This window comes from Panthera onca, chromosome F1, assembly GCF_046562875.1.
Source record: "Panthera onca isolate mPanOnc1 chromosome F1, mPanOnc1 haplotype 2, whole genome shotgun sequence".
In the NCBI taxonomy this organism is placed as follows: domain Eukaryota; kingdom Metazoa; phylum Chordata; class Mammalia; order Carnivora; family Felidae; genus Panthera; species Panthera onca.
Window position 1 is genome coordinate 43378302 of NC_138355.1, and position 9058 is coordinate 43387359.

At 58.2% G+C, this 9058-nt stretch overlaps 1 protein-coding gene across 3 annotated transcripts; it reads left to right on the top strand.

Moving 5' to 3' along the window:
- Positions 1-1663: 1663 nt before the first annotated feature.
- ELF3 (E74 like ETS transcription factor 3) lies at positions 1664-7025 on the top strand. 3 transcript variants are annotated; one of them, XM_060644085.3, is made up of 9 exons: positions 1664-1813; positions 2162-2424; positions 2771-2992; positions 3198-3284; positions 3483-3602; positions 3796-3885; positions 4055-4171; positions 5075-5270; positions 6213-7025. In XM_060644085.3, the coding sequence occupies exons 2-9, from the start codon at positions 2262-2264 to the stop codon at positions 6325-6327; spliced, it is 1110 nt and encodes a 369-aa protein (XP_060500068.3). In that variant the 5' UTR covers positions 1664-1813; positions 2162-2261; the 3' UTR covers positions 6328-7025. The 3 variants fall into 3 exon arrangements, with proteins under 3 accessions (XP_060500068.3, XP_081648034.1, XP_060500069.3); XM_081791908.1 differs by having other exon boundaries at positions 1664-1812; positions 2253-2424; XM_060644086.3 differs by having other exon boundaries at positions 1667-1813; positions 2258-2424.
- The last annotated feature ends 2033 nt before the right edge of the window (positions 7026-9058 follow it).

Here is a 9058-nt window from a genome sequence, read left to right on the forward strand (position 1 = left end):
TACCACCAGAGCCCCAGGCTTTCCTGCCACCCCTGGCCTACTGGAGGGGGCCCTGGACCCTGAGCCCCTCTCCTAGGTGCCCAGCAGTTTCGGACAAAGAGGAGAAGATTCCTGGAGATGGACTTCTGAGTCCTCTGGCTGTAGAGTCAAAGAAGGGGCAGCTCTGGAGGTGGAGCCACGATTTGTTTGAGTAACCATTTCACCCACTGAGGCCGAGCTTGGTCACCAACCACCCAGGGTTGTGGCATTAACAAAGGAAGTGGGGAAAGAGATACTCCTATCCCTACACTTTAGATGCATAAAAAACTAGAGCTGGAAGAAATCTTAGGGATTATGAAGTCCAAAAAGCCTTGTCTTTACACGTGGGGAGACCAGCAGAGTCGCACAGCTGGGGAGTCACCTGAACACAAGTCTCCTGCTTCCTGCCCATCCTATACTGCCCGTGCTCAGGCTCTCCAGTGGGGTTTGCATTCACAGACGGGACCACAGACATGAAGGACTCACTGTGCCCGTAGGGAGGGCAAGGGTCTGGCCGAGCAGCTGAGCGGGAGGACCCTGAAGCCAGGATACACACGGTATCTGGAAAGAGCCCCAGCCGGTGGGTGACTGACTCAGCCCCACCACTTAACCAGCTCTGTGTGGCCTGGGCAAGTCATGAAACCCCTGTGAGCTACGATTTGCTCATCCACAAAATGGGAACGATCATACATTCCTTACAGTGTTTCTGTGAGGAATAAGTGGAGACTATGTTACAAGTGCCTCGCAAATGGTAAATACTGAGCGGTCCCTTCATGGAATGTTGTGACCCAGGGAGCCAGACCTCTGGCCACTAGAGGGTAGCAGACAGGTACTAGTCAACTGGACCGAGGGTGTGGAGCCCAGGAGACTGGACGGAGGAATAATAAACAGGGCCACGAGGATTCCAGCACCTGCAGCAGCCCCGAGGCTCCAGGGACTCCGGCAGGGGCTTAGGGACAGCCAGGCCTCTCCAGAAGTGGCTGCAGCAACCCTGATGATTGCATGGGGCCCAGGTAGGCAAAGCAAGCCAAGACTTTACCACCAAAGGAGATGCCCGTAGGGTGGGTCCGACGGGAACTTTGGGGACAATGGGGCCCTGAGGCTAGGCTGGCAGTCGCGGCCCCCACCCGGTATGAGCCCATGAATATTGCCTAGGCCTGGAGAGGCTTCCTGCCCTAATCCTGTGTGTTGTAGGAAAATTCCCTAAACCACACAATTTGCTCTCCCTGCTAGGCACCCTTGTCCACAGCTCTCCACCCATTTGGGGGACCAGCAGCCTTCCGACCCAGTTCTACCAGGTTCCCCTCCCCCTTCCCCTCATAGCCCATCCCTGGCCTGGCCCCCCTGAGGAATTTCCTGCGCCAGGGGATGGCCGAAAGTACAGATGCCCACCCCAGCAACTCTCCTGCCACCCGCCCCGGCCAGTGCCCTGTGCCCAACCCCAGAGGGTGCGACATGACAGACTCTGACAATCATTAAACCAGCCGGGCCTGATTTCCCAGCACCGCCTGCTAGGATCCGGGCCAAGTGGCACAAAATATGCAAATCACCTGGGGCCAGAAGCCCAGTCTAAAGGCCAGGAAATCCCCTCCGTCCAATGAGCCACCAGCTCAGGTTACCGCCAGGCGAGCTATAAGGGCCCGGCTCGGGGAGGAGCTCCCACTCGCCTCTATTTAGGGCGGGTGGGGGAGTGCGGGCCAGACCTACCTGGTGCAGCTTTTAGCCTCCTGGATTTCTCGCCGGCCCGCTGTCCCTTAATCCTGCCTGCCTGCCACACCCACACCCCGCCACTCAGGTAGGACCCCCCACCTGTCGTATTCCCCAGCCTGGGTCCTGAGAGGTCAAGTGGATGGTTAGTTCTAAACCCACCCACTGCAGCTCCGCATTATAGAGCCCCCCTGAGCAGGAGTGTAGGGCAGTGGGGGTGTCCTGAAGGTCGCCGAGGCACCGTCTCTGGGAGGGACAGAGTGGCCCTGACTCTGCCAGTCCCACTCAGGGACCCAGGTGGGCCGAGGCGGGGCGGGGGGGGGGGGGGTTGCCCAGCAGGCGGCCCAGTGCCCACACCGTGCTCTGAAATCTTGAAGCCCTCTTAAAGAGATGGTGTCCAAAGAGATACTGACCCTCACGTCCCCCCCGCCCCTAGGGGCTCCTTCTGCCCCAGGCTTGGCTAGAACAGAAGAGCTAGAGGGGAAAGGGAGGACCCTGGTCCTCACCAGCCTCGGCCTCTCTCCCCGGGTAGCCTCATGGCTGCAACCTGTGAGATTAGCAACGTCTTCAGCAACTACTTCAGTACTATGTACAGCCCGGAGGAACCCGCCCTGGCTTCTGTTCCCGCTGCGGCCACCTTTGGGGCTGAGGACCTGGTGCTGACCCTGAGCAACCCCCAGATGCCACTGGAGGGCCCAGGTGGGTCTCAGCAGGTGGGATGGGGAGAGACAGAGCCATCCCTCTAAGAACCTGTTAGATAAATGGAGACTTCAGGCGGGGAGGAGGGTCCCCCCAGCAAATTCCAGCGCTAGGGGCATGGGCTGGCTTGTAAGAGGCTGAGGTGTTGGGGTTGAGGGGCAGTTCCCGGCTAAGTGAGGTGCTGGGCGAGGGTGCTGCGAACCCCATCTCCCGCCCCTCCTCCTGGGAGGCTCCTCTGAGAGGTGGGGGGGGGGGGTCCACACAGAAACCCAGATGGGCACCAGAAATGGGCTGTGAGGGGCCGGGTGGCTGGAGCTGACCTGACGCTGTGCCCGGCCTCTTGCAGAGAAGGCCAGCTGGTCGGGGAAGCAGCCCCAGTTCTGGTCAAAGGCCCAGGTTCTGGACTGGATCAGCTACCAAGTGGAGAAGAACAAATACGACGCCAGTTCCATTGACTTCTCACGGTGCGACATGGACGGGGCCACGCTCTGCAACTGTGCCCCCGAGGAGCTGCGTCTGGTCTTTGGGCCTCTGGGGGACCAACTCTACTCCCAGCTGTGGGACCTCAGTGAGTCCAGGCCTCCTCCTGCCCTTGCCTCCCTCTCGGTTGGGAGGCTGCTCTAGGGACCGGCCCACACCCTAGGCTGAGGTCAGCATGGCTGTGGGAAGGACCCGGAGCCCCAGGCCAGCGGGCACAGATAAAGAACCGCTGAGGGGCGAGGGGATCGTGCGATGCCAGCCTGGGCTCTGACCCCTCCTCCCTTCCTCATCAGCTTCCAGCTTTCCCGATGAACTCAGCTGGATCATTGAGTTGCTGGAGAAGGACAGCATGGCCTTCCAGGAGACGCTGGGCCCCTTCGGTGAGAAGCCATTTTCTCACTCCTTCCCCTAGCTTGTCCCATCCCGTCTCTGCCTCTCCCTAGAGCACTGGAGCTGACCCTCTGTCACCAGACCTCGGTCTCCCCTGGGTAGAAAAGCATCAGGTCATTAGACCTCTGGGGAGCTCAGTGTCCCTGCCTGTTCCTCCGAGCTCTGTCTGAACCCTGACCTCTTCCCAGACCAGGGAAGCCCCTTCAGCCAAGAGGTGCTTGAGGAGGGCCGGCAGGCCAGCCCCTACTTCCCCGGCAGCTACGGCACCGGGGCCCCCTCCCCCGGCAGCTCCGATGTCTCCACTGCAGGTAAGCACCCTCGTCTGGGCCACAGCCTCCCTTTCCCCCAAACACTCCTGAGCCCTTGGTTCCCGCCACTAGAGCCCAGGCTTTCTGGGGCAAGTAGGAGCTGGCTGGGTAGCGTGTCCTGAGACCCTCAGTGGCCCATCCCCCGGCAGGCGTGGGCTGGCAAGGGGACTCACTGTGACCCCGCCTCCCCTAGGGACTGGTACTTCCCAGAGCCCCCACTCCTCAGACTCCGGTGGAAGTGATGTGGATCTGGATCTCATCGACAGCAAACTCTTCTCCAGGGGTGAGTGGAGGGAGCCTCCTGGTCCCCGGGAGAGTGTCCCAATGGGCAGTGCCCACGGGGCCCGTCCTTGCCCTCTTCCCTGCTCTCCTGTAGGGTTTTCCTCCTCAGAAGAGCTGCCCCTGAGAGCCCCAGTTCCCTGCCCTCTGACCTTCCACCTCCCCTCTCTTAGACGGCTTTCCTGACTATAAGAAAGGGGATCCTAAGCACGGGAAGCGGAAACGGGGTCGGCCCCGAAAGCTGAGCAAAGAGTCTCGGGAGTGTCTGGAGGGCAAGAGGAGCAAGCACGGTGAGCTTCTGGGGTCACCCCCTTTGTGGTGAGGCCTGGGGGGCGGGGTGGGGGGGCGCTGCTGGTGCTTTTTTCTCCCATGATGGCTGGCCGTCCACACTGCTCCTCCCTCCCGCCGTCATGGCTGTGCGCAGGCCCAGGGCTGTGTGGCACCTAATGGCAGGGCCTAGGTTGGTGGTCCTGGATAGGAGGGGGAAACTGAGGCTCCTGGAGGAAGGCCCATAGGACCAGAGCCCAGGTCACCTGCCCACCCACTCCAGTTCTCTCTGCACTTGGCTCTGTCCTGCCTGCTGGGACACCCTTGGTGGTGTGAGGCAGCTGGTGGGTGTTGGGAGGGCCCAAAGGGCCCCAGGGGGCTCAAGCAGAGGACTGTGCCCCGTCTGCAGGCTGGACGCGTGGGCCTCAGGCACCACTGGGTGATGGCCCCGAGCTCCTTCTTGCCTCTGTGCTTTCGCGCATGCAGTCAGTCTCCCCCTATGCGCTAGGCCTGGCTTGCTTCTTGTCTTCAGGGAGCTATTTTTTCCCGGGAAGCTGTCCCCTTGTCCCCCGGGCTGGGGCCGGCTCCCCGGTCCTGTCCTCGCCAAGTTCTCACCACCTGTTGGCGTGTTTGCTTTTTAACGGCGGCCCCCACTGAACCGTGGGCTCCTCGAGGGCAGTAGTGCGTCTCAGTCACTCTCCCATCCCAGCCAGATGTTTGATCAATATTTGAGCGAGTAAGACATCTGTGCTGTGTGAGACGTGCTCCCCGTCTGGTGGGGGGGGGGGGGGGAGGCGGGAGGGAACCAGCCCTTACACTACACAGGCATCAGGAGGCTGTGTGCTGGGACAGACAGGGCCCCCCGGCCTCGGAGGAGAGGGGTCACCCCCTGGACTGCTGACTGACGGATGCGTCTGGCCTTGTAGCCCCCAGAGGCACCCACCTGTGGGAGTTTATCCGGGACATCCTCCTCCACCCGGAACTCAATGAAGGCCTCATGAAGTGGGAGAACCGGCAAGAGGGTGTCTTCAAGTTCCTGCGATCAGAGGCTGTGGCCCAGCTTTGGGGCCAGAAGAAGAGGAACAACAGCATGACTTACGAGAAGCTGAGCAGAGCCATGAGGTGAGCAGGTGGCCGGGGTCCTCGTGACCCAGCCAGACCCTGGGGGACCTGCTGAGGCTGCCGGGGACAGCTAACCTGTGCTCCCACGGCCCGCTCTCCGACCACTGCCATAGTCTGGCAGGTTTGCGTCCTGTAGAATGAGGATAAGAGCAGTGTCCGCCGCTGTCACGGACTAAAGGAGGGCATGGAGAAAGTAGGCTGGTGCAGCAAACACCAGAAACTCTCTGCGACAACATTTCTTTGCGCTCTCTGCAAGCTTGTCCTGAGAAAAGCTCTCCGTGGTGAAAAGAGCGTGAGCTGAGGCCCACACCAAGACCTGGCTCTCCATGGGGCGCCTGGGTGGCGCAGTCGGTTAAGCGTCCGACTTCAGCCAGGTCACGATCTCACGGTCCGTGAGTTCGAGCCCCGCATCAGGCTCTGGGCTGATGGCTCAGAGCCTGGAGCCTGTTTCCGATTCTGTGTCTCCCTCTCTCTCTGCCCCTCCCCCGTTCATGCTCTGTCTCTCTCTGTCCCAAAAATAAATAAACGTTGAAAAAAAAAAAAAAAATTAAAAAAAAAAAAAAAAAAAGACCTGGCTCTCCTTAAGTTGCCTGTCTAGACCTCGGTTTCCCCCTGAATTGTCACTAAGGGCGCTTCCAGCCCTAAAACCATGTGGTTCCATGATCAGCCCTGGGACCCAGCCATAAGATCTAAACGAGCAAGGGTAAGGCCAGGTGCTTCGGACACCATTCTAGGCCAGAGTGCCACGATGGAGCAGAACGGCTCCTTCTTGCAGGAGGGAAGGAAAGAAAAGCTACAGGAAGTGGATCAGACTCCTGTTGCTGGGGCTGGAGCCCAGGGGGACAGGTCACCTGAGGATAGCTGGGCCAGGTGGAGGAAGGTATCCGCAGTCCAAGACGGCTCCCCACCCGGGTACCTCTGACCACCCTTCTTCCCGCCCAGGTACTACTACAAACGGGAAATCCTAGAGCGGGTGGATGGCCGGCGGCTGGTCTACAAGTTTGGCAAAAACTCTAGCGGCTGGAAGGAGGAAGAAGTTGCCGGGAGTCGGAACTGAGGGTCGGAACGAGACCCAGGACCAAACGCAAGGACTCGAGGCCTGCGGCCCCTCCTGGGAAGACCAGCAGGTCCCAGCATCTGGGCAATGCTCCGGCTGTGCTGCGGAGAGAAGCTGTGAGGCTCTGGTATCCTGTCAGCCACCGTCCTCGGATCCGGGGCTTGTGGCCTCTCCTCTCTGCCCTTTTCTTGGAATTACAAGCCCTGGGGTTTGAGGTGACTCGTCTTGCTGACTTGTCCGCAAGTGTAGCTTCTTTTACCTGGTGCCTCCTCAGACCCAACCCAGACACCGGCTACGGACAGCACCTTCCTCCTCCAGATGCCCGGACTGAGCCGAGGAGGCCAAGGGAAGCACCAGGAGTGCTGTGAGAGGGGACAGGACGGGGTCCTCCTGAACCTGCTTTCTGGACTGCCTTCCACCTCCGTGCTTGGACTCTGCAGGCAGGGGTCAGAGCACTCCCTAATTTATGTGCTATAAATACGTCAGATGTACATAGAGATCTATTTTTTCTAAGACATTCCCCTCCCCGCTCCTCTCCCACCACGTGTTAGTGGCCAGACTGACTGACGGTTTCGGCCCTTGGCTGGGCCGATGAGGGGCAGGGAGATGCCGGGCCCCTGAGGATGGGGCTCCTGGCTCCTTTTTCCTGTGAATGGAGGTAGAGACCTCCAATAAAGTGTCTTCTGGGCTTTTTCTAACCTTTGTTTTAGCTGCCTGTGTACTGAAATTTGGGCCTCTGGATTGGATAAGGTCATGGGGTTGAAGGAGAGGAGCCAGGACAGGAGGTCTACAGGGCTAGAGGTGAAGGCAGAAGCAGACTTGTAAGATAGGGATGGATTTCCTAGATCGGGAGGGTTGGGTTTACAGACCAACTGCCTGGGGGCTGGGAGGAAAGCAAGGGAAGCAGGCCAGGCCGTTGAGGGCTGAGAAAGCTTCGCAGGATTTCTGCAAGCTAGGGCGTGAGCTCAGCCTGCTGAACACTGGGCCAGTCGTGCTGCAGCGACTCGTTCCCCCAGTGACCTTGGCCATGTCAGCCCCCTGGGCTCACTTGCTTGCTATAAATCTGGGGTTTGGCCCCCGGTGCTCTCTAAGAAGTCTAAAATTGCATATCCAGCCTTGTGGGATAGATGCTTCAGCATTCTGGGCAAGTTGGCCACAAACTGGGAAAACAAAATGAATCCTTGATGAGGAAGAATGGGGGAAGGAATAGACATTTGCCAGCCTCGTGTATGCCAGGCACTGAGCCAGACAGCACTTTATCGCACCTAATCTTGCCCACTCCCCGCCCCAAATGAGATTTGTCATTCCCATTTTACAGATGCAGAAGGTGAGGTCCAATAGGGCCAGTGTCTTGGCCAAGGTCACTAGGACAGTACTTTGGTGCCATAGTAGTAGCCTGTCCTTGGGAGCATCGTCAGGGTTCGGGCTCTGCTGACGTAATCCTCAGTAGATTCCAGAACTGTGTTACTCTGTCTCCACGGTGATATTGCAGCAGGTTTTAGAGAGGACGTTTTACTGATAGGTGTATGTATGGTTCCTTATAAAGATTATCTTCCAGTGGAAATTTCCTTAAGTCTGAGGCTTCAAATTCCACAGAGCACAACAAAAAGGCATTTTGTAAGTTTGAAATGCTGTTTAGTTGCCTTCGAAATAACCGGTTATTAGCTGAAGGATGCGGGTAAGGAAGGGAACTTAGAAAACCGGACGTGTGTGTGCGTGTGTATGTGTGTGTGTGAGTGGGGCTTGCTCTGGAGGAACAAGGAATAGTAGAAAGGAAAGTGGAGAAGTTGGCTGGAGAAAGTAGTGGGGTCCTTAAAGAAGCTGGACTCTTCTGGAGCCATTTTGGACAAAAATTTTCCTTTTGCTGTGCCAGCAAGTTAGTCGAAGAGAGTAAGGGGAAGGATTAGCCTGAAACCGACCTGGCTTCCGTGCTGGCCAGGCCACTTCTCAGCCGGGGAGCCTTTGGCAATGTCGCTTAATAATCTCATTTCTTGGAGAGAACAATGCTCATCGTGCTAACTTCACCCGTGTTATCTTGAGGGTCCTCACACCCTAAAGAGAGGTGACTCTGGTTGCCTAAAGCCACCTAGCCCAGAGTGGAAGATGACCTTTAGGAACCTAGAGCACACGGCCCCGATCCTCAGTTTCTTCAGCTCTAAAAAAGGAAACACTGATGGTGGGTGCTCACCCGTGGGTGGGTCTGAGTTGGGGAGGGGAGCTTGGAACTATGGGGGGGGGGGCTGTTTGGAGGAGGGGAGCTGGGATGGAGCTGGGACTATGAGGCCAAGCCCCTTCATCCTCTGCCAAAGGGCTGGGAGGCGGCTATGGGCCCAGCACTACACTCTGACCTTTGTCCTGCTGTTTTCGGTTTATGAGGTGCTTTCCTCACCCCATTATCTCATTTGATCCGCAGCCACAGCCCTTTGAGGAGACTGGGTGTCCCCATGTGCCTGATGAGGCTAGAAGCTGGTCCAAGGTCACCCCGCCTGGTGAGCAGAGACCAGAACCCAGGGCCCCTGCCTCCAGGCAGTACTCCCGGGGAACCCAGGAGAGGCAGGGAGAGTTCCTCTGCTCCACATGAGGGACATGTTTCTTTCTTCTTCTTCTTCTTTTTCTTTTTTTAATGTGTATGTATTTACTCGAGCGGGGGAGTGGCAAAGAGAGGGAGACGCCGAATCCGAAGCAGGTTCCAGGCTCTGAGCTGTCAGCACATGGGATTCGAACCCACGAA